Consider the following 22822-nt stretch of genomic DNA (forward strand, 5'->3'; position numbering starts at 1 on the left):
TATTTAGCATAGAATTTTGAGCGTATTTCCTATATTTCAAAATGACTTAAAATACAAGTTTGATTTGACTTTATTTTTAATATTGTAAGTAGGGACACAGGATTAGAATGAATTCTCATGTAAATCGCTTTCTGGATTTTTCCTATTTTTCTGTGGGCTCTTTCTAACAAAATATGAACTAGGTTGTCACAACCTAAATTAATTGGCCAAATATGTCCACCTATGGGGTTCAAAAATTTCACTGCAAGCATGACTGACTTTTCTACTCCATCTCTTTTAGTCTGCAACACGACAGAGCTCGTGGAATTCAGTACGTACTGAATAATTAAGCACAAAATTATCCAAATAATCAGAAACTGAAATTATAGCTTTGTTCAATGACCAAGAAAAGCATTTGGGTGTTTTGTTTCCTCTAATAAATACCCCTATTTCCATAAACCTAGTTATTCTGGCCTAGATTCCATGATGATTTGAGAATTTTCTCATGAGTCCAAGATAAAATAATCATCTTTAATGATATCCTCTCTATATATTTAACTGTTTCCATTTAAAAAAATCATTTGGCTTTTTTTTTTTTTTTTTTAAATAGTCTTTTCTTGGTAAGCAATGACTGAAACCAAAACTCTGGTACTTGAGACTATGTTTTATACACCAAACACAAACACTGTATGAAAAGGTGAGCAGGTAGGACTCGGTCCATAGCACTTTCCTCCTTGGCAGGCATTTTATGGGCGTCTACAGACTGTGGTCTTGGTTGTACATTGTGAATAGCGTTGACCACAAATATTATATATACCTTTTCCTTTTTGGTCCAGAGCCTAATATTATCTAGAACTAAAGATAATGATTAAAATTCAGATTCTTAAAATTTTACTATTTTGGCCATTGTAGTCATAACATCAGTTGTTGCATAATTGCTGGAATTATTCCCTAAATTACATATAGTTGATTTAAGATGGATGAAAAGTTCTTTCTATGGCATATGTCACCATTTCATTCTTGTGCAACTCTTACTGGTTCCCATGGCTATTTGGGGCCCAAATAAGTGAGAAGACATTGGGATTAAGGGCCATTTCCTTAATAATCTGTAGATAATCACTGTCCCTCTCAAAAACTGAGATAACTTCTTTTACCTGGAAAGTTCTTCCCTGGATGTTTCTAGAAGGAAGGGGCAGTGTTGCATGTAGTTACTGTTAGTGCTTGAGGCCCAGGCACTTATACTCGCTGTGCTGTAGTGAGAAGGTTCTGCAACACTGGATCACTCCATGGGACGGTGCACTTGAAAAATTTCACCTATTCTTTTGGTAGCTCACAAAAAGTTGTGTTTATTGCGCATCCTAAATCTGTATATATCTTAAAACAGTGGGTTTTCCACTATACTAAGACTTGAACCATTTATTTTTATAGATGCAAAAAGTAATTGAGGCCACAGTTAGATAAGTGATGGTCGTCCTACTCATGACTTCTTGTTCTCTCACCTGTGGTATTAAACCCTCTCAGCATCGTGAATGCCTGGGACCTACAGGCAGTGGTCACCGGGTCGATGCACAGGGGCTACACTAAGTGTGCCAAGACTCAGTGAATTTCAAAGGTTTAAAGGGGAGGGTGGCCATGTTGACAAAATACCAAAAGGGGCAAAGAAATATAAGATCTATAAAGCAAAAAGGCACTGTGTTAGAACCAAATATGTTCACGAGTATCATGAGAAATTACATTCTAATTTCCTATCAGAGTCTCACCTGAGGACATGCTCCCACTTGAAACTCCACTCCAAGCACAACTATATCTTGTGAATGTTATTTCCTAAAAGGGGCAATGCTATAATATCTCAAACTTCCAAGTCCCTTTTACATGTCCCTCTGTCTATCTGTACTATCTAGTACACCCAAAAGTTGGCTCATTTCTAGTATTTTTCAAAAAGACCCCAACCTTCACCTTCCTTTGCTATTCGCACCACATTCCTTTCCCAGTCTGCACTGGAAGTTCTTCACGAGAAATTCCCTATCACAACACAGCACAACAGAACTTATTGCAATGAAGGAAATGGTCTGTATCTGTACTGTAAATGGGCGGCCACTACCAACATGTGCTAACTGAGCGCTTAATGAACCTGGAGTAACTGAAGAAATTAATTTTTAATTTGATTTAAGTTTAATTTAAATACACACATGTGGAAGAGCACAGCTTTAAAGCAACTCTTTGCAATCTTGTATGTGAACTTGACGTGCTCAGAGATGTTCAAATGCCACATCAATTCAGTAGGTTTGGGGTCGTCAGACTTACAGCAGATTCTGTAAGTCAGATAAGCTCCCCAGTGATGCCCACACTGACAGGGCACAGCGGCCCAGCACACCACCGCCCTTCACCACCCATTAGAAACTGGGAGCATGGTGGGCTGGTGTCTGGCCCCTCCCCGTCAGGTTACTTTCTAGTCCCTCCACTTGACTTTGAGTTCGTTAAAAGAACTTCTGTGATTGTGTGTGTGCCCCTGGTATTTACACACCATTCTTGGCAAATAGACATTAAATTCTTGGATGGATGGATGGATGGATGGATGGATGGATGGATGGATGGATGGATGAATCAGTCAATGACTCTTGTTTGGCCACATTCTCAAAAAGGACAGCATGGGACATCACTGTGTCTAAGTCTGCTTAAATCTGTGTCTGAGGCTCTGACTGCAGGAAATGAAAGGGTAAGCAGTCGCAGAGAACGAGTTTTTCATCAGCTCTGTAGTTCACAAAAGGCGCTCCCTGGGAGTGTGTGCAGTGTAAGCAAATGCTGGCGTTCTGTCAGACAGGTGAACCTGTATCATCTGTGAGCAGAACATCACTTTAGTCACTCTTTTTACTTGGACAGTATTTCCCAGGATTTATAATTTTTGTTAATTTTGTAAATTTGCAAACACTTCCTCACCACACTGGCATAGATGATCGGTAGGTGGCGAGGTCATCAGACTCCAGAAACAGGACTCGGTTCTAAGCCCAACACCTCCACGCACCAGAATCAGAGCAGCTCTCCAAGCCTGGGATTCTCCCTTTTTACAACGCAAACAGCACCTTACAAATGTGGAGCCAACAAGTGGAACTTCCATTAACATTCACGCCCCTTCCTGGGGTCCCCCTTAGGATATTGAAAACTATGTGTATTATTATGTTCAGCAAACAGGCATGTACCACAGTCGGCCGATCCAGTAACTATTGCTAGAGTGGTAATAAATAATGATATTTTTAGAAGAATCTGCATATTAAAAATTAATTTTACTCTGGTGTCTCTCCCTTTTGTAGACCAGTGTAGCGTTACTGCCTCCTCTTTATAAATGATAATAGCGGTCAGGAGACCGATTATTTCCGACAACCCACAGGCACAAAACTAGAGGCCACAGAAGCCAGCGACTGCGGACCCGGCCGAGAAAATAGGAAAGAGTCGGAAGCCGAGCGCCTTTCCCCGCCCCCTGCCCTTTCAGTTTCCTGAAACGCACGGAAAAGTGATATATAAGGAGCTGCAGCCAGCGCTCCGCACAGCAGGGTGAGTGTCCGTCGCTCTTCGTCATGTCTGGTCGGGGCAAAGGCGGCAAGGGGCTCGGGAAGGGCGGCGCCAAGCGCCACCGCAAGGTCCTGCGCGACAACATCCAGGGCATCACCAAGCCCGCCATCCGGCGCCTGGCCCGGCGCGGCGGCGTCAAGCGCATCTCCGGGCTCATCTACGAGGAGACCCGCGGGGTGCTGAAGGTGTTCCTGGAGAACGTGATCCGGGACGCCGTCACCTACACGGAGCACGCCAAGCGCAAGACGGTCACGGCCATGGACGTGGTCTACGCGCTCAAGCGCCAGGGCCGCACCCTCTACGGCTTCGGGGGCTGAGCGTCCCCGTCGCGCGCTCCCGTGGCCGCGCGTTCCCAAAGGCCCTTCTCAGGGCCGCCCACCTGCTCGCACAAGGGCTGTAGCTAACAGGGCCCGAAGGTGACACTTGATACTTGGAGGCGGTGGTCGTTCCAATTCTGACCTTGAACAAAAAGTTCCTTTGCCAAGCCTGGCGGTGCTGTTTTTTGTTTCGGGTTTTTTTGGCCATCTTTCCAGTCGGCGGCTATCGCCCAACATGGCGGCTGAAATGAGCTCAAAGAACAAAGGGCGGGGGAGAGGAGCTCGCGCGGTTGGGAACTCGTCTTGTAACCACCGGGAGCGAATTGCCTTAAATAGCAGCAGTTCCCTAACCTAAATGTTACTAAGTTAGTAAGTCGTTTCATTCTATCCCAGGAGCATTCAAGTTCGCTTTACCAGGACGCACCGCTGACCCAGCACCTGCGTCCTCCAGAGGGCGCGCTGGCCTTTAACTAACCTCCCTCCTGCGGGGAACACGTGGATACAGTTAGGGTAGGAAACCATGTCAGGAGTGGGAGAGAAATTTTAAACTTGTCTTACCCAGTGCATCCCTGAGGACTAGAACTCTACTGTGACTTAGGTCATCCATCATCTTACAGCTTTCTTTCCAAAGTTGGATAATTTAACTTAACAGTCTTTCCGTGTTCTGTCAGCCTAAGGCCTTCCCACCTGTGACCCTGACTGCATCCTTACATCTCCATTTCCCCTCCACGCAAAAGAAGTAGCCTTAGGCTATCCCACGCTCACCCTCCCACCTGTGTCCGAAATCTTTTCCCTACCTGAGGACTTGCATTTGTGTCACTTAAATGCAGAGTGAAAACTCGCCCTAGTTTACCAGGGACAGCTTCAGTCTACCTGATATGTTTTAGGTTAGTTAATGAAGCCTTCTTCCACTATCAATAAATTATTTGGTTCGATAATAAATGAGTTGGTCATCCTACTCTAACCATAATGATATTCCATCTTAAAATTTTAATCTCTCTATTGGCTTCTTCCATATAAAAATATATTTTGGTTGTCTCAACTTAATCCATACCTCTATCAATTACTACACCCTTCCCTTTGTACCAAATCTCCAAGGTTTGAATTATCTGGAGTCACAGTTCATGACATGACTTTGGCACCAATCACTCACTCACAAATACCCTTGCCATGGTTATTGTGAGTGATTGGTGCCAAATCCAAACTCATATTAAGAATTATATCTGCTACATCTGACCCGTTTATTATTTGTGTCAGCTGAAAGATAGCAGAATACGTACGCCCCCAAAGTATGCCACTTTGGCATAAGGATTATTTTGAGCGAAAGGCAGTTGAAATAGAGCAGATAGAAAAACGGGGCTCTGGCATCTTTTCTTTCTGAAAGGAGATAATTATCCCATGGGAAACTTACCCTCCCTGTACCAGGAAGAAAAGAACATGCTTACCACCAGAGATTGGGGTGGGGTGGGGGAGGGGAAGAGTTTGAGGCTGAGAGAAATCTGTACTAACAGACCTTACTAAAATAACCCTTATCTTCACGTCAGTCTCCCCATATTTTAGTTACTGTTTCACATATATTTTTACATATATTTTAGTATTTAGTTACATATATTTTAGTTACTGTTTCACAATTGCTACTCTATCCAACCTAATATGTAGGCTCTTAGGCCTAACAGGTTTGGGTCTTCACTTTCCCGTGTACACTCCCCTGTACCTGTAATAATATTAAGTAAAATGTGTGATTTTCTCTTGTTAATCTGTCCTATGTCAATTTCATTGTCAGGCCCAACTGGAGACTAGAATCGGGTCAAATTTGCCTCAGCCGGGGGGTGCTGAAGGTATTCCTGGAGAACTTGATCCAGGACACCGTCACCTACACGGAGAACGCCAAGCGCAAGACGGTCACCGCCATGGACGTGGTTTACGCGCTCAAACGCCAGGGCCGCACCCTCTACGGCTTCGGGGGCTGAGTTCGACCCCGTAAGTTCGCTTTCTGCAGCAAAACCAAAGGCCCTTTTCAGAGCCACCGAACTACTCAAAAGGAAAAGCTGTGACAACCATTACCCAAGTCTTGGCTTCTAAAGTTAAACGCTGTCATTGAATTTAACGATGAGACATCGTTTCCCTGACTCCGTAGTGAAAGGAAATTTAGCCAGACCCCTGTAAGCACGTAAGTCCAATCCTGAGCTGAGAAACGGGTAGGGCCTGGGGCCTACGGCTGGGGGCGTTATTCACAGGAAGATGAGGACAGACTTTGCTAGTAGAGGTTTGCCTCACCTAGAGGTGGGTCATTCAGATAAGTCATCTCTGGTTATAACGCTTTTTCTGGGACAGACGCCCTGCCCCAAACTCTTTTAGGCAGTTAAGGAAGAAGTGCAAGTTTTTTCTGCTCTACCGGGTCCTGATTGTCCTCAGCTCTAAATAAGTCACAAGCCAAAATGGCACATTTTGTGGTACCTGTGCTGCGCCCCTTCAGTCATGTCAATTCAATTCTCAGGCCCAGCAAGGGAAGTTAAAGGTAAAATTTTGACACCCCTACAAAGGCCACCTGGCATCTAGCTAACATCCAACAGGCTAGAATGGAGAGCGCTGTTTCCTGTGAGCCAGGTATTGGCACAGAAGCAACACTGCTCCCTGGTGCTCCACTCCTGGCTGCCACCCTCAGTTCCACGTGTGTGGGCACCCAAGTTACTTATATAGCCCGGAAGATCAGTATCTACCCACGCTATTATTTTAACACTGATGTGTCTTCGGGTTGCTTTGAGGATTAAATTAGCCACGTGTGTATACAACTGAAGCTTAGAACTATCCCATGTAAGCAGTCACCTAAATGAAAAAATGCTAGGCATCACACCGTTTTTTCCGAAGGACAATACCGCACGAGGCACGTTACCTGCTTTTATATGCCTGTCCCATAGGAGTGGTAGCTTTAATGAGCTTTCATGGACCAAAAGGCAAGTGTGAGCTCCTTTGTAGAAAAAGTGGGGAGCCCTGAAAAGGGCCATTGGTGGGGAAAAGGATAGGTTGGTGAGTAGAAGTAACTCAGCCCCCGAAGCCGTAGAGGGTGCGGCCCTGGCGCTTGAGCGCGTAGACCACGTCCATGGCCGTGACCGTCTTGCGCTTGGCGTGCTCCGTGTAGGTGACGGCGTCCCGGATCACGTTCTCCAGGAACACCTTCAGCACCCCGCGGGTCTCCTCGTAGATGAGCCCGGAGATGCGCTTGACGCCGCCGCGCCGGGCCAGGCGCCGGATGGCGGGCTTGGTGATGCCCTGGATGTTGTCGCGCAGGACCTTGCGGTGGCGCTTGGCGCCGCCCTTCCCGAGCCCCTTGCCGCCTTTGCCCCGACCAGACATGACGAGGAACCAGACTCCGCGATGTCTGCCTGGCACTGGCTGCTGCAGCCTCTTAAATAACGAGTGGGCGGACCTCGTTTGAAACCGAAAGACAGAGAAGGCGGGAAACCGCCCTGAGTCCCCGCCCCTAGCAAAGGCGGGAATCGAAGATTTGCTGGTGATAAGAAAATAAGAAATTCTAATCAGGGTGCCAAACAGGTACAGGAATTACCTGCTTTCTGTGTGTGTGTGTGTGTGTGTGTGTGTGTGGCGATCTGTCGATCCCATACATATTCTTGGATCTTTTCCACACTGGAATTGAGTAGACTTTGACAAGGCCCAAATCCCAAGAAACAGGAATTGGCAGCTTCTTTTTTTTGCCCCTGCTCTCTGGCCTATTCATTCCTTCTCTCTCTCCTCTCTCTCTCTCTGTCTCTCTCTGTCTCCCTCTCCCCCACCTCCGCTAGGCCCATTCTCTTCCCTGAGAATGTATCACTAATAAACCCTACTTGCATATTAAAAAAGGAATTGGCAAAAATATTTCCAAGCAACCCAACCAGCCTTGGGGTTTGGAATCCCTGAGCGGCTGCTGTCAAACTGTTAATGGGAGCATGTTAATCTGTTAGTGGCCTTGTCACTAAAAAGGACAAACTCTTGTTGATAACTGAGCTGTTATAAAAGCAGAATGACTGGCATCTAGTTCGTTGACAATAAATTCCTATCCATCGCCCTGGTTTTCTGCTTTTGAAAACAAATGATTTATAAATGACAGACAGGATGAAAGCACATGGAAGGATTTGAAAACGTTTCCCATGTAACAAACACCATATGTCCAGTGCTATCATTTACACTGAGTACATGCATTTGAAAAACGAAGGATTGAAGAGGGAAAGGATGAAAATTGCCAAGGGCTAATGCTGTTCCTCTTACGTAAGACACAGGGAGGAAGGGGAGACTTTTCCTGGGGCTGCTGCGTGGAATTTGAGCACAGCGCTCCTTGACTCTGAAGCTAGGCAAAGGGATTTTATGCAAGTGCCAGAAATATTAATTAAAATGTGGGCATTCCTATCTTTTTGTATTATAAAAAAATGCTAAGCTAGTATATAAGACCATTAAGGTATATATGATGTCTTTAGTATGCAACAGAGTGTTCAAAATAGGAGATGATCTGTACTGATAGAAAACTATTGGGCTGAGTAAACTGGAAGATCTAATTTTATTAAAGCAACTCATGGATCCGGCAACATCCCATTTACCGCCTTGAATGGCGATCTGAGGGGCTCTAAGAATGGAAAGTTTTCAGAGGAACAAGGGTAGGGCAAGGGAGCTATTAACAAAAGAAAGGCTTGCTCTTGGGGCCTGCACATCTTTTCTTTCAGAGAAGCAGAAAGAGGTTTTTCTCATGCAGATTGCTCTTTTAGCTGTGGGGGAGAGGGTAGATGGAGAGGGCTCATGTGACAGAAGGCGTTACTGATGCCTGATCAGAAAATCCTATCCTGGTCAATTATGTTTCTGGGAGAGTTTCAAATTGCAATTAGACCAAGTATGAAATCTAGGTTTCATATCTTGGGCTTTTAGCATGTGTAACGTCCTTTTGGGCCTGTGATGTTTTCTTCTTTACCATTGTGCATTTATGAGGTACCAAGCACACATTCCTAAGCACCTTGGATTAACTCAACCAAGTACCCGTCAGAAAATTTGAGATTGCAAATATCAACTTTTGGAAACTCAATTTACTTCTGAGGTAGGAGCAGCAATATCTACAAAATCAAGTAACATAAATTAACCAAATCAGCCAAATAGATGTCACCACTAGAACAGCCAGAAGAAAGCAAAAAAGTGCTGTTTATATGACAATCTCATTGATTTGCTAAGCAAGCCGTTGAATCCTAAGTGATGCAAAGTAGCAAATGCTAAAGAATTGTTACAGCTTTTTTTTAATACCTGTTAATTTCAAATACAGTCCTTTGAACCCAATTTCCCCTAATGGTGATCCCCTACACAATTATTCTTATTCAGTTCTCACCAGTTTTCACATGCTCTCATTTACGCGTCTGTGCATAAGTGAGGAGGGTCCTGTGCAATCTCCCGTGAGTAGATTCTTGGAACCACCACTGCAGAGCTGGAACAAAACTGTTCCATCATCACCAAGGAACTCTGTGTTACCCCTTCATGCTCACAGGCACCCACCTTTTACTCCCCTGTCCTGGGTCAATCACTAAACATGTTATCCATCTGTGGTTTCTTCATTTTGAGAATGCTACATACCCGGAATTGTACAACATGTAACCTTTGAGATTGGCCTTGTCACTATTCATGCCCTTCAGATCCAGCGGACTTGTTACACGTATCAATGGCATCCATTTTTATTGCCAGTAGGATTCAACTGTATCAGTGCAAGAATTTGTGTGACCAAGCGTCAATCTAAAAATACAAAGTTGTTGCCACTTTAAGGCTATTACAAGTAATGCTGTTAAGAACTTTCAGGTACAAGGGTTGTTTCTTCCCCCACCTGATGCCCCAGCTTTGTTGCTTCGTTTTGTATTCCCTGACTTCCGCCCAAAAATTAGTTTTTGGCAGATACATTAAGTGCAGTTATGAGGACTGAGAGCCTAATGATAGTCAATCAAGTCACGTGAGAGTCACACTGGTGCTACTATCACCTGCAAGTTGCCTTCAAGGTAAAAAATACTGCATTGAACTGTTCAGGTGTTTGTGAATCTCACTTCTTGAGCGGCCTGCAATTAAATAAACTGCTAGGAAAGCCGGGCTGTGTGGCCCTTACTGGAGTTTCGGTGTTCCTGACGTGCAGACCTGTGACATCGTTCCTTAAGGGCCTCCAGTCTTTACAGACTTGTCAGGATGAGGACTCACCTCGGTGCTGTCAGCGAAAGTGGCAGAACCCAGACCCGGTGTTGCCAAAGGGAGGTACAGGACTGCGCCTGTGGGGAGCCATGGTTACAGCTAACTCCGAGCCTTATAGAATGGCCCGGTTTATGCTTAACCTGTTTCCTCCCCTGAGGCATTGTCTCTGCCTGCACCTGGGGGGTGCTTACAAGCTACTGAGGAATGTGGTGGGAGCGGCCAGTTCCCGGACACAGAAGACTGATGGCTATCAGGGTAATTGATAGGATAATTACTTTTGGGAGTTTCAGTGATTTTGTATCCTCTATGTAAAAGTTAAAAATTTACATTTGCTAAGGTAATGCATACTTTCTTTGTTAAGTTGCACGTACTCAAACTGCATATATTGGTGAACAATAAACTCGAGGTTTCAGCATCACTGAAGACCTGCAGCATTAGCATTTGTGTGAGTGTCTTTTATTTCATTCCCACTCCCCCATTTAGGATCTGATCGACTTGTGGCGGCTGGCTCGCCACATGCGCCTTTATTGGAGAAAGTGGAGATGGTCTCAATGGTCCCTGACCAGTTCCAGTAAACAGAATTATTGTATTCGCCTCACCTGTGCAGAGTCCCAGTCCTGCCTTAGTGACCAGATCAGTCTGTGACACAGGAAGCACACACATTTCAGTTAGTGTGCACTTCTTTGCTTTCACAAACTGAATTCCTGGTCTTAAATTGCAGCCCTTGGCGCACAGCTCTTTCAACTGAACGTATAGGTGGCCCTGAAAAGAGCCTTTCGGTTGGCTTTAGGTTACCGCTCGGCAGTAAGAGCAGTTTATGCCCGCTCCCCACGGATGCGGCGCGCTAGCTGGATGTCCTTGGGCATGATGGTGACACGCTTGGCGTGGATGGCGCACAGGTTGGTGTCCTCGAACAGCCCCACCAGGTACGCCTCGCACGCCTCCTGCAGCGCCATCACGGCCGAGCTCTGGAAGCGCAGGTCGGTCTTGAAGTCCTGCGCGATCTCGCGCACCAGCCGCTGGAAGGGCAACTTGCGGATCAGCAGCTCCGTGGATTTCTGGTAGCGCCGGATCTCGCGCAGCGCCACCGTGCCCGGGCGGTAGCGGTGCGGCTTCTTGACGCCGCCGGTGGCCGGAGCGCTCTTGCGGGCCGCCTTGGTGGCCAGCTGCTTGCGCGGCGCCTTCCCGCCGGTGGACTTGCGCGCTGTCTGCTTTGTGCGAGCCATGCTGACACGTTAAAAACACAGCATACAACTGAAAGCACTTCTGTTCTCGCTCCTACTTATAACGGCAACCCCCTTCTGATTGGTCCCAATATTCAAATTCCGCGCCTTGAATGTCGTAATTTACTTTGCCTTGTGATTGGCTAGTAGAACCCAGTTTAGACTATCTTCAAATTGAGAAATGTGTTCTACTATGTCCCCTCAGTTCTTTGCATTATATTTACCCTGTATTTTACATGTTTTAGTCATTCATGAATTGGTCTGTTCGTTTCCTTAATATCCTTCTTTGGGATTAAGTTTGTGAAGAAATGAAAGTGAAAGTTGCAGGGCTCATCAAGCTTTTCAAAAACTCCGCGTTTGAATATAATCCATCCAGTACGGTGTTTTCCTTTATCAGAGGTTTGACCTTGAGAAAAAATTGTCTTACTTTACCAGCACCACCACTCTATTTCATAATTTCTAACCTTCCAACAAACACTGCTCCCTTCCAGTTGCTCCTTTCTGAGATTACAAATGAGAAAAATCCCACCTCTGTTTAAATGTGACCATTCTTTGATTCTTGAAAAAAGCTTAAATGTTGCCAGCTGCGATCAGACCAAAGTGGGAATGTCAAAGGCATAATTTTGAACACATTGCTACCGTGAAACCAGAAACGAAAATAAATAAATGAGTAAATAGCTATGTCTATTATATGCTCTCCCCTAGAGTTAGCAACCAGGTAACTAATTTGGCAAGAAACCACGGAGGAGTAAATTCAATCCAGTTTTGCCTACTTAGGTCCTGATTTAGGGAGACACAAGGTTCATAAATAGATTCTATTAACATGAATTTAATTTTTTCATTTTGGCAATGGAAATTTTTCTAAAGGAAAATAGAATCCAGGGATCCACTTCCTCACAAACAGCCAATCAAAAAGTAGATGGTGAAGTCACCTTGTTTACATAACACGGTACTCCTGGCTGATTTGATCCAATCAGGGACACAGGCAGATTAAACCTCATTTGCATAGATGCCCTGCAGATATAGGCCAGCATTGGCTAAAACGTTCACGTTGCAGGTTTCCTGTTAGAGACATCTGTGCCATGCCCGAGCCGGCCAAATCCGCGCCCGCCCCGAAGAAGGGCTCCAAGAAGGCGGTGACCAAAGCCCAGAAGAAGGATGGCAAGAAGCGCAAGCGCAGCCGCAAGGAGAGCTACTCGGTGTACGTGTACAAGGTGCTGAAGCAGGTGCACCCGGACACGGGCATCTCGTCCAAGGCCATGGGCATCATGAACTCCTTCGTCAACGACATCTTCGAGCGCATCGCGGGCGAGGCGTCGCGCCTGGCGCATTACAACAAGCGCTCGACCATCACGTCCCGGGAGATCCAGACGGCCGTGCGCCTGCTGCTGCCCGGGGAGCTGGCCAAGCACGCCGTGTCCGAGGGCACCAAGGCCGTCACCAAGTACACCAGCTCCAAGTAGACTCGCGCGTAAGCGGCTTGTCTCCCACCCCAAAGGCTCTTTTCAGAGCCACCCATGTTTTCACACTAAGAGCTCTGACACTGAAGGTTTTTGGAGGGGCCGTGCACTAATTTGTTTACACCTTGAATATCTACTGAACAACTGTTTTTGGCAAGCATTCCAGAGTGGTGTGTGGTTTTTGAGTCTTAATGTGGCTAGTGGAAGACAATAGGGTCTGAGGATTTCCTACTAAACGGAAGGCATTGGGAGGGAAATTGGCACAGAAAGGTTCGTGAAACAATTCAGTCCTTTACCTCTGTAAGTAAAATGCATTTTGCTGGGACCCAGGCAAAGGAACCTTGCCTTCACAGAAAAATCCTGCATAGCAGGAAGTCAGACCGTTGGCCTGAAGCCAAAAAATAGATCCTGGTGGTAACAATTCTGGTTTGCCTAGCCATATAAGGTCATAACTCACAGCACCTCCTCGTGACGTGTACCACTTCCCCTTTCTACACTCATACATATCTATCCCCATTACAATAAAAATTTGAGGCTTGATCGGAATTCTGTCTTGCCTCCATTTCTTCGCGCCTCCTATTTTCTCTTTTCAGGGTGTCTCTCTTCAGTCCCTGTTGAATGCCCCACTGGTCGGGGCAGCATTTTAGACTTAAAACTTAAATAGAATTTACATTTGTCTGGGTAGTGTCCTTGCCTGTCAGCAAGCAAAGAAGCCGAGCACAGGCAGTCTTCCTTTGAAGAGGCTGGTGGCAATCAACAATACCATTTCTGCTAGATTTCAAAATACCTGAGATTAACGAGTTTACAGGGACCGGTACTGGGTGTCAGCACCCAAGTCCACCCTTAATGGACCTCTGTTGGATCGTGGAGTTGGAGCACGTGTGGGGAAGAGTATCCTAACAGATCTGAGTGTGCTTTTGTGTCTTCCCTACATGCAGCGTTGAGTGGAAGGCCTAGGACTCACTCCATCATTTATTGAGAGTGTTAAGTTTCCGACTTCTCGGCCTTTTGGCTAAAATCAAGAGAGTGTTAAGTTTCCGAAAGTGACAGGTCCTAGGGAAAGCAGTGAGCAGAATAGAAACAGTCCTTGTTTTCATAGGGCTCATCTAAAGTGGATATTAAAACAGAGATCAAACAGGAGGGAGAGCATCAGTCTAAAGATCACCTGAGCATTGCCAATAGCTGAATTGACTGAACCTTACATTTTCAAGTTCCCTGCTAGCAACTCTGGAAGGAAGGTGAAGACAGCTGGCAAGGGAAGAGGAGGCAGCGAGAGAGAAGAATCACAATGTGTGGAGTTCACATTTGTACTTAGAGACTATCGTTAGCCAACAAGTTATCTGGAGGTTAACACATGCTCGCTCTGTAAGACATGCAACATCTAGTACACAGCCTCCTCCCATCTGCTGGGCCCCCTTTGCTCATAATCTCTGGTTCTCAAAACCACCCTCAGCAGAGAAATTCACCGGCAGGAAGGGAGATGGAGAGGGGAGAGGCAGAGGGGAGCAGCTGGGGAAGGTACCATTGCATTAAGGGAATCTCCCATCTGTCATTCTAGTTGTCATTCTTAATATGCCCCTTCCACCTTGTGGCCCAAGATGCCTTGCTGCAAAGGAAGCTTGTGGAGTTTAATTACTAAATAAGAAACAATGAATTTCAGGGGACAACTGTGGCAGTCCCTGCCACAGCTCATGCCTGAAAACAATAAAACGAAAGGGGAATTGGTGAGTTGTAAAGTCTTCAGTAGCAAACTGGAGTTTCCTAGTATAACACACATGAGTTGTAAATACTGGCTAAACTTGCATCAGTGGGGAAGAAAATAAAACCATACAATTCTAGCCGGAATCAAATTTTCATTTTGAGGTAGGTGATCAGTGCTTGACACCACTGGAGTCCAAATGGAACTGTGTGCAGTTGTCACAGGGCTTGGGCACTCAGGACAATGCAGTGAGATGTGGAGAAGGTCCGCGTGGTCAGACTCAAGCCTTCTGTGAGGTCAACCTGAGTCTGGAGTCTAGTGACACCCTACTGGCTTAATATACATGCCAAGGGCTACCCTCTGGCATACAAGCTACAATCCTGCCTGCCTGGGTCCTGTCTTTTATCTCGGTGAATCTCTCAACTCATTCATTGACTGTTGTGATGGGCAGTCAACCTTGAGACCACTGAACAGTAATGAAATCAAACTGTCTTAGGTTCTCCTTATCACGGGGAATTGCTTTAAGAACACTCATTTCTGTGACATGAATAAACATACAATTTGCAAACACTTATTCCTGGTGAGAGCTTTTCCTGATAAGACCAAAAACACCAATTTAGAAAATAAGGCTTCTTACGCTGGAGTTCATGAGACTCACCTGATGGGAACTTGGAACAATGTTGGAACTTGGAACGGACTGAGTAATCCGGGTGGGGTCTCAGACCCTACACTTGTAACCAGCTCAGTGATGCTCTCACTGCAGGTGGAAAACACACTACCTGTGCCCAGGCTGTGGAAGCCTCCAGGGCAGGGCCGGGCCTTCGGTTCTGCCCCCAAAAAGCCATTAGAAATCCTTATTATCAACTATGCCCGTTATTCTCTGTAGAAAGGACAAACATTTCACAGGAAAGCCAAGACTGCCTCACGTTTAACTGCACCGAGATGGAAATTGAGCACATTGAGGTTTCCAACATAAAAAAGCAACACAGATGTCACCATTACAGTAGCTTCTCGGTGCCCAAACACATGTTAACGAAGCTTTAGGAGGGGTAAACAGAAAACACACCCCAAATTCAATCTTTTGTGGGTGAAGGACCTCACCTGTCATAATTTGTGTGCCCATATAACCCCCTGTTCACACCGGATCACTGCCCCTTCTGAAGTACCTAAAACACAAAGGAAACAACTCAGCCTTTTGCCAAAACCAAGCACTCCTCAACCACCCAAAAATCGTCCTTCCATCCCATTTCCTGCTACCCTGCAAAGCTCCTATCTTAGGGCAACTTTGGCTTCTAACCAACCTACTCAGTGTACAAAACTGCCAGCCAGGCCGTTTAAGAGACAGCGCACAGGTCAGGCGAAAAACTAAATCTAGCAGTTTCATTCACTCCCAGTTAACAAGTCAAACCAGTTTACCCAGTAACTTACGGAAACAAATCTCCATCTGTCACAAATCAAACGATTTCAAACTAAATTTCAAGATGCATTAAACCGAAAATTTGTACACACAATTGGCTAAATAATTCTTTTCAGGGGAAAAAAAACCGGAGCGCCTTAGAGGAAATTGAGTTGACCAAAACCAGTAGGGAAAGCCTGGCTGTTTGGTTCCTTCCAGGACTTGGCTTTCACTATTTACTCCATTCCTGCGCTGCTGAAGGGCCTCCAGTGTTTACCGACAGCTCCCCTCCCAACGCCCGCAGGCTGGGGGCTCCACCGCCGCTGTCTGCCAAAGCTGACAGAAGCGGATCCTGGGTTGCCGGAGGGCGGTTCGAGACACCCCTTTTTGAAGTGTGGGGCGTGTCTCAATGGTTCCTGAGGAGTTTCCGCAAATAAGGGGTTATTCAGTATTATATGTGCAGTCCGAGTGCTACCTTAGTGGTCCGATCCGTTTGTCACTCTGGATGGGGACATACGCAGTGCCTCAGGAGCAGCAGGGTCGTTCCTGCCTGGGCACTAATAATTAGGGCTTGGGATGGATGTCCTCAGGTGGACAGGGAAAGTGAGGCGCCGAGTGACATTCCCAGGCAGGCGAAACGGGTGCTTACGCCGCTAGCCTGTCCCATTGGGGGTGGATACCAAGAATTTGCTCACAGCTCTTCCGATTGAAAGTGTAGGTGGCTCTGAAAAGAGCCTTTTGGTCTGTAGCTATCAGCGCTGAGACAGCTTACGCCCGCTCCCCACGGATGCGGCGCGCCAGCTGGATGTCCTTCGGCATGATGGTGACTCGCTTGGCGTGGATGGCGCACAGGTTGGTGTCCTCGAACAGCCCCACCAGGTACGCCTCGCAAGCCTCCTGCAGCGCCATCACGGCCGAGCTCTGGAAGCGCAGGTCCGTCTTGAAGTCCTGCGCGATCTCGCGCACCAGCCGCTGGAAGGGCAGCTTGCGGATCAGCAGCTCCGTGGACTTCTGGTAGCGCCGGATCTCGCGCAGCGCCACCGTGCCCGGCCGGTAGCGGTGCGGCTTCTTGACGCCGCCGGTGGCCGGCGCGCTCTTGCGGGCCGCCTTGGTGGCCAGCTGCTTGCGCGGGGCCTTCCCGCCGGTGGACTTGCGCGCCGTCTGCTTGGTACGTGCCATTCCGCAAACAGTGAAGCAAAATAAAAAGCTGATGAAAGGGGTAAGAGATAGTCATTATATACCCTCAGAAACGTTCTGATTGGACGTACGGTTTTTGAAAAGTCCCGCGCAAAAAAACCATTGGCTGACGATTCAAGGAGGTGGTTAGTGATTAGTAAATCCAGATGAACTGTTCCACATTTCATCCGTTAGCCGTCTGTAATCCAAATTTTCTAATGATCCAGTTCTGTGCATTTCACATTGTAAATAGGGAATTACTTGGGGATTGTGGAAAGATGCAAATTCACCCAGGAATTCTGTGTAAGGGGCCTAAGATCCCAAGGACTACGCTGAGATTTACTTGTATTTTTTTCCACAGATAACTATTTTATTGACTGAACCGCGAGTCGCCCCATTGCCACTTCCTACCCATTGAAATCTTTGATCCACGTGGCAGCGTTCCTAGGTGGGCTACCTGGGAAATTACAGGTCAAGCTCGGGCAGGGGGATGACGGGCAAGCTGCAACAATGTCAACACTTCCCTAAGGGTCCCCAAATACAATCAGCTTTACTTCAGAAACTGAAACGCCCACGGTGACTTCCAATGTGACAACGTATGTTTTCAGCGAATCTTGACATTTCAGGCTGCCACCACCACTCACACCCTTCCCCCAGCGCATAATTGCTAAAGAAAAGCCCAAGTTCCCTCCTTTGTTTCCATCATTAGAGAAAATTAATGCTCAACACTAACACTGCAGTCAACCCTTCTATCTTAAGCATTAGGTTTGGTAAAATTCTCTTAACTGGTCCCTTCCAATTACTAAACCCCTCGGATGAGGGATGTTCCTAAATCACTTGTCCCAGGGTCACATTCCAGGACGGCAGCGGAGGAAGAGTCAACAGTAATCAGCAGTAAATTGGGCTGTGGGGACCAGTAACAGAGACTGTAACTTAACGATAGAACACGTACACGAGTGATTTGCTCTTCCTGAAAAAGTGGGTGGCTCTGAAAAGAGCCTTTGGTTTGAAGTGGACATACTGGAGGTGCCACAAAATAAGGGCGCTTCTACTTGCCCTTGGCCTTGTGGTGGCTCTCGGTCTTCTTGGGCAGCAGCACGGCCTGGATGTTGGGCAGGACGCCGCCCTGCGCGATGGTGACCTTGCCCAGCAGCTTGTTGAGCTCTTCGTCGTTGCGGATGGCCAGCTGCAGGTGGCGCGGGATGATGCGCGTCTTCTTGTTGTCGCGGGCCGCGTTGCCCGCCAGCTCCAGGATCTCCGCCGTCAGGTACTCCAGCACGGCCGCCAGGTACACGGGCGCGCCGGCCCCGACCCGCTCGGCGTAGTTGCCCTTGCGGAGCAGCCGGTGCACGCGGCCCACGGGGAACTGCAGGCCGGCCCGCGACGAGCGCGTCTTGGCCTTGGCGCGCGCCTTGCCGCCTTGTTTCCCGCGTCCAGACATTTCGAGCTTAGAAAGTTCACTGGGAGTAGCTAAAGTGCAGGGGTTGCACTTTTTATAAACCTTTCGGGTCGAGAAGAAGAGGGTGTGCCATTGGTTGAAATTGCAGCTTCAGCTTAACCAGTGCAAATGCAAATTTGGGATTCCTGCATTCTGATTGGACAGAGCTAATGTTTTGACGTTATTCTGAATAACCACCAATCAAACACAAGACTTTATTTATCATGTTATTTGCATGCGATGTTCTATATAAAAGGGACAAGGCGTGCCCAGCTCACACATTTCTCTTGCTGTTTCTTCCGTTTTTTTCGTGCTTGTTCCCACCATGCCCGAACCAGCCAAGTCCGCCCCCGCTCCGAAGAAGGGCTCCAAGAAGGCGGTGACCAAGGCGCAGAAGAAGGACGGCAAGAAGCGCAAGCGCAGCCGCAAGGAGAGCTACTCGGTGTACGTGTACAAGGTGCTGAAGCAGGTGCACCCGGACACGGGCATCTCGTCCAAGGCCATGGGCATCATGAACTCGTTCGTCAACGACATCTTCGAGCGCATCGCGGGCGAGGCGTCGCGCCTGGCGCATTACAACAAGCGCTCGACCATCACGTCCCGGGAGATCCAGACGGCCGTGCGCCTGCTGCTGCCCGGGGAGCTGGCCAAGCACGCCGTGTCCGAGGGCACCAAGGCCGTCACCAAGTACACCAGCTCCAAGTAAACTCGCACGTAAGCGGCTTGTCTCCCACCCCAAAGGCTCTTTTCAGAGCCACCCACATTGTCTTAAAGATCTGTAACTCTCCAGACTGGAAACTGGGTTAGAGCAGCCCGTGTAATAACTAGTTGAAATCTCAGGACACACTTCTCCCGTTCCTCCCCCATACTTTATAAACCACCAACGAGCCAATCTGCAGCTATGTTTTTTGTTAAGCTACTCGATAAGTTATTAAAGGAAAGGTAACCTAGATTTTGGTTCGATCTCATGTAGAACCGTTTCAATGCTTTGTAAATTGCCTGTCTTCAGTTTCATTTTCTCATCAAAGCTCATGTCTACACCGTTCCTCACGGAACACATCCAGGCTGTTTTCATGGAGCTAAGTATTATCTCGGCAAGTTCTGAAATTCTTTTTCATCCAGTAGTTTTTTAATCTGCCTTTGTCCAAGGGTATTAGAAACTACGTGCTGCAGGCTAGCCTGGGGGTGGAGAAAGCCAGAGAAAGTCTCCATTGTGTAAAATCTTCAACCCCATGATTCCCAAGTGGTTAGGTGATAATCGATCTGGCTTCATCCCTCCCTGGTGTCAAGTCCTAGAATGACCCTGTCCAGAGTTTTTCATTTCCTGGGACTTGAAGAGAGAAGGGTTACAAGGACTTAACTTGTAATGTCACTCCTCAGCATGTCACTGATTTTATCCTGTCACCTGTGGGAATCTCCTCTGGTGAATGACCTGAGGATTAAGGTTGAGTAGCCCTTACACACGTAAATAAAACAGATGTGAATTCCCATCTGTCTATCTCTAAGGGCTGTTTCCACATTGTTAGATTTGTTTCTCAAGAAAGAAGCCAGTTGTAATCAGAGGAATGGGGAAACAGGCTCAAAGGGAAAATAGAGCATTTTATAAAAGTAAAGCTGGCCAGGAGATACACATGTTCTTTGAGTCTCAGCAAAGTCCTCACACCATCCAAAGTTTATTTTTAAAAATACATATATATGTAGTGAGATGTGGAATGTAAGGACCCCCCCGGCAGCAAGTTGAACTTTTCTGAGCACTGTGATGTGAAGGGGAAAGCCATGTCGTTGGCAGTATAAACCTGAGGTATATGTCTACCTTCAACGTCGTCGGCAGTATAAACCAGAGGTATACATCTTTACCTTCAAATGCGTACATTCCGATTTCTGTGAACATTAAAGGAGTAACTAGTTTGTAGTGGAGCTTGTGAAGGAAATTCCCTAAAGTCCACATATAATTAAGGTGTTTATTTCTTGCTCTCCAAAGCTAATTTTAAGTACATTTTTAAAACAATGTATTTATACAAAGAAACAAAAGCATGGCTTAAGGGAGGATCCCAGGGTGATTTGAATGCTGAGTTGGGGCAAATTACTTAAATCATCTGTGAGATGACCTTACCTCTAAAGTGGCAATAATAATGAGTAACTACCGTGTTTTCCTGAAAATAAGACCGGGTCTTATATTAATTTTTGCTCCAAAAGACGCATTAGGGCTTACATTCAGGGAAAGTCACCCTGAAAAATCATGCTAGGGCTTATTTTTCTTGTTAGGTCTTATTTTCGGGGAAACATGGTACATGACATTGCTGGGGTGATCAGTACATGAACACAGATAAAGAAGGCACTTAGGACGGTGTCCGCATAGAGAAGGTCCTCCACAATCCTCGTGTGGCTACACCCTCTGGCTGATGTCAGAACACCGGCATCTCAGAGTCCTGAGGCCTTGAGCAAGGCAGGGGCCTCAAAGCCTAACAACTGACACCAATTAGGGTTCCTTGTCAGTCAACCCCCTTCTAAGAGTCTACACCCCTCTTTAGCGTCATCTCTTTCCCCTGAACTGTTCCAAGGACAGTCAATGCTGGAAGACGTCCCTGCCTTTGCCAGTTCAAGCAGCATGTGGCCCATTGTCCAGGGACCTTCTCAGGCTGCACTAGAACCCCACTTAATAGTCAACTGTGTTGCCATGAGGAAGGGACCCTGGAAACTCACACAGGAGCTGCTCGGTGTGTTGTGTTCCTGCCGCCTATGCCTGACCTCGCGGTAGCATCTGGCCAGAATGAAGAATCATCTCCAGAAAAGTAGCTACACTTTGGAAGTTCAAAGGGAATCAAGAAATTGTTGTCCACAATCCCCAAACTAGGAAAAGCCAGAGCCACCCTAAAGACTGCTGTGGGGTTACCATCGATCTTATTTCATAAAAACTATCCTTTCATCACCTCAAAGGTAATAAGGATAAACTCAAAATAAGAAATCTTTATCCCAAATAAATTTGATCCTTTATACCAAATACATTGAATTCATTTTTAATATTATGGAAAATGTACTACACTGACCTTATTTTTCCCATTTTTCCACAGAATAGAGGAAACTTGAACACAGACTAACACTGTCTGTGGATGAGCACTTGAGATCACTGATTTGTTCAAATCGCTGCACTTCAAAATTAAAATGTGTGTCTCAGTCTGCTCAGCTAATCAGAGGAGGGGCAGGGTTAAAGCAGATTTCCTATTTCCTTTAAAATTGTATCTATTTCTCACTTCCATGTCTTAAGTATTTATGTTCTATTCTAAGCAGTCCACATATTTATTAATACTTTTAACAGAGTGGTTATGAACTAATTCACACAATAAAAATTGTGTTAATATTTTATATTCCAGCAAAGCATCCTGTAGTTTTTTGGGCGGTTTTGTTTTTTGTTGTTGTTTTTTTGGCAGCCAACAAAGCAAACCTCAACCAAGGAGGACAGATAGACGAATGTGACATCATTAGGCATAATCACACATTCTAGCTGTAATGACGAGCGGAGACAAGAAGGAGGAGGGGAACACACGCTAGAGTGGGGCTGATGAACTTATTTAGTAATATCTAATCAATTTATTTAGCAATATGCAATAGCAAAAGACACAGGCAATTAATAGAATGTGCTAATGACAGAAAGTAAAGATGGTTAAGACAAAACTATACACATTGATACCAATGTCACATCAAAGGAGTACACATACACATAAGTTTAAGAGATCCCAACATATGTTTACTATTGATCAAAATCACTTGGCTAAAGACAAATAGCATCAGCAAGGAGTATCCAAAAGCAGTAATAGGCTCTCTAGGATAGTAACTATTACAGTAGATGTCAAAAGCTCGCCAAACTGGGGGTGAACAGTACTGGAAAAGTCATCAATCAAAACCTTGCCAGGTCTGTAGCTGGGAGAAACTCAGGTGTTTCCCACAGCGCTGCCTGTTAGTTCCCAAGATGCTGCTGCTGTCGGCGTTGCTGTTGTTGTTGTTGCTAGAAGCCAAGGCGTCTTCTGATGCTATAAGCTGCAAGCTGCATATAAGTTTTCAAGGTGTTAACAATCTGAAGAATGTTGTTGTTGTTGTTAGAAGTTAGGACGTCTTCTGATGTTGTAAGCTGCAAGCTACACACAAGTTTTCTAGATGCTAACAAGTTCGCGGCTGGAAGTGAGGACATCCCCCGGTGTTATAAGCTACGTTGTTGGAAGTCTTCACAATGTTAGAATGATGAGAAATCACCAATGACAAATGACCAAATGATGAAATAATAATTAATATCACACTGCCAACTGAGGTCTGTCTTCTATAGTTTCTCAGATGTACCTTAGAGCCATGTTTTTGTTCCTGCCTCCCCCTCCGG

General features: G+C 46.3%; 7 protein-coding genes across 7 annotated transcripts; 3 read left to right on the forward strand and 4 right to left on the reverse strand.

Annotated features, from left to right (window-relative positions):
* Positions 1-3437: 3437 nt before the first annotated feature.
* LOC141568553 (histone H4) lies at positions 3438-4179 on the forward strand. The gene has a single exon (XM_074318777.1). It carries the CDS (start codon positions 3552-3554, stop codon positions 3861-3863), a length of 312 nt encoding a protein of 103 aa, XP_074174878.1. The 5' UTR covers positions 3438-3551; the 3' UTR covers positions 3864-4179.
* A 2624-nt stretch (positions 4180-6803) lies between these two features.
* Positions 6804-7231, reverse strand: LOC109435967 (histone H4). Its single transcript, XM_019714208.2, has one exon. The coding sequence runs from the start codon at positions 7215-7217 to the stop codon at positions 6906-6908; it is 312 nt and encodes a 103-aa protein (XP_019569767.2). The 5' UTR covers positions 7218-7231; the 3' UTR covers positions 6804-6905.
* A 2486-nt stretch (positions 7232-9717) lies between these two features.
* On the reverse strand, positions 9718-11321 carry LOC141568523 (histone H3.1). The gene has a single exon (XM_074318690.1). The coding sequence runs from the start codon at positions 11285-11287 to the stop codon at positions 10877-10879; it is 411 nt and encodes a 136-aa protein (XP_074174791.1). The 5' UTR covers positions 11288-11321; the 3' UTR covers positions 9718-10876.
* Positions 11322-12329: 1008 nt separating this feature from the next.
* Positions 12330-13290, forward strand: LOC109435959 (histone H2B type 1-C/E/F/G/I). The gene has a single exon (XM_019714200.2). It carries the CDS (start codon positions 12367-12369, stop codon positions 12745-12747), a length of 381 nt encoding a protein of 126 aa, XP_019569759.1. The 5' UTR covers positions 12330-12366; the 3' UTR covers positions 12748-13290.
* Positions 13291-15974: 2684 nt separating this feature from the next.
* On the reverse strand, positions 15975-17162 carry LOC141568502 (histone H3.1). The gene has a single exon (XM_074318642.1). The coding sequence runs from the start codon at positions 17016-17018 to the stop codon at positions 16608-16610; it is 411 nt and encodes a 136-aa protein (XP_074174743.1). The 5' UTR covers positions 17019-17162; the 3' UTR covers positions 15975-16607.
* Positions 17163-17903: 741 nt separating this feature from the next.
* LOC141568503 (histone H2A type 1) lies at positions 17904-18501 on the reverse strand. Its single transcript, XM_074318643.1, has one exon. The coding sequence runs from the start codon at positions 18454-18456 to the stop codon at positions 18064-18066; it is 393 nt and encodes a 130-aa protein (XP_074174744.1). The 5' UTR covers positions 18457-18501; the 3' UTR covers positions 17904-18063.
* Positions 18502-18748: 247 nt separating this feature from the next.
* On the forward strand, positions 18749-19713 carry LOC109435957 (histone H2B type 1-C/E/F/G/I). Its single transcript, XM_019714198.2, has one exon. It carries the CDS (start codon positions 18779-18781, stop codon positions 19157-19159), a length of 381 nt encoding a protein of 126 aa, XP_019569757.1. The 5' UTR covers positions 18749-18778; the 3' UTR covers positions 19160-19713.
* The last annotated feature ends 3109 nt before the right edge of the window (positions 19714-22822 follow it).

This window comes from Rhinolophus sinicus, linkage group LG14 (assembly GCF_036562045.2).
Source record: "Rhinolophus sinicus isolate RSC01 linkage group LG14, ASM3656204v1, whole genome shotgun sequence".
NCBI lineage: Eukaryota > Metazoa > Chordata > Mammalia > Chiroptera > Rhinolophidae > Rhinolophus > Rhinolophus sinicus.

Coding starts and splice junctions, on each gene's coding strand:
- LOC109435957 (XM_019714198.2), top strand. CDS start 18,779: ATGCCCGAACCAGCCAAGTCCGCCCCCGCTCCGAAGAAGGGCTCCAAG.
- LOC141568553 (XM_074318777.1), top strand. CDS start 3,552: ATGTCTGGTCGGGGCAAAGGCGGCAAGGGGCTCGGGAAGGGCGGCGCC.
- LOC141568502 (XM_074318642.1), bottom strand. CDS start 17,018: ATGGCACGTACCAAGCAGACGGCGCGCAAGTCCACCGGCGGGAAGGCC.
- LOC109435967 (XM_019714208.2), bottom strand. CDS start 7,217: ATGTCTGGTCGGGGCAAAGGCGGCAAGGGGCTCGGGAAGGGCGGCGCC.
- LOC141568503 (XM_074318643.1), bottom strand. CDS start 18,456: ATGTCTGGACGCGGGAAACAAGGCGGCAAGGCGCGCGCCAAGGCCAAG.
- LOC109435959 (XM_019714200.2), top strand. CDS start 12,367: ATGCCCGAGCCGGCCAAATCCGCGCCCGCCCCGAAGAAGGGCTCCAAG.
- LOC141568523 (XM_074318690.1), bottom strand. CDS start 11,287: ATGGCTCGCACAAAGCAGACAGCGCGCAAGTCCACCGGCGGGAAGGCG.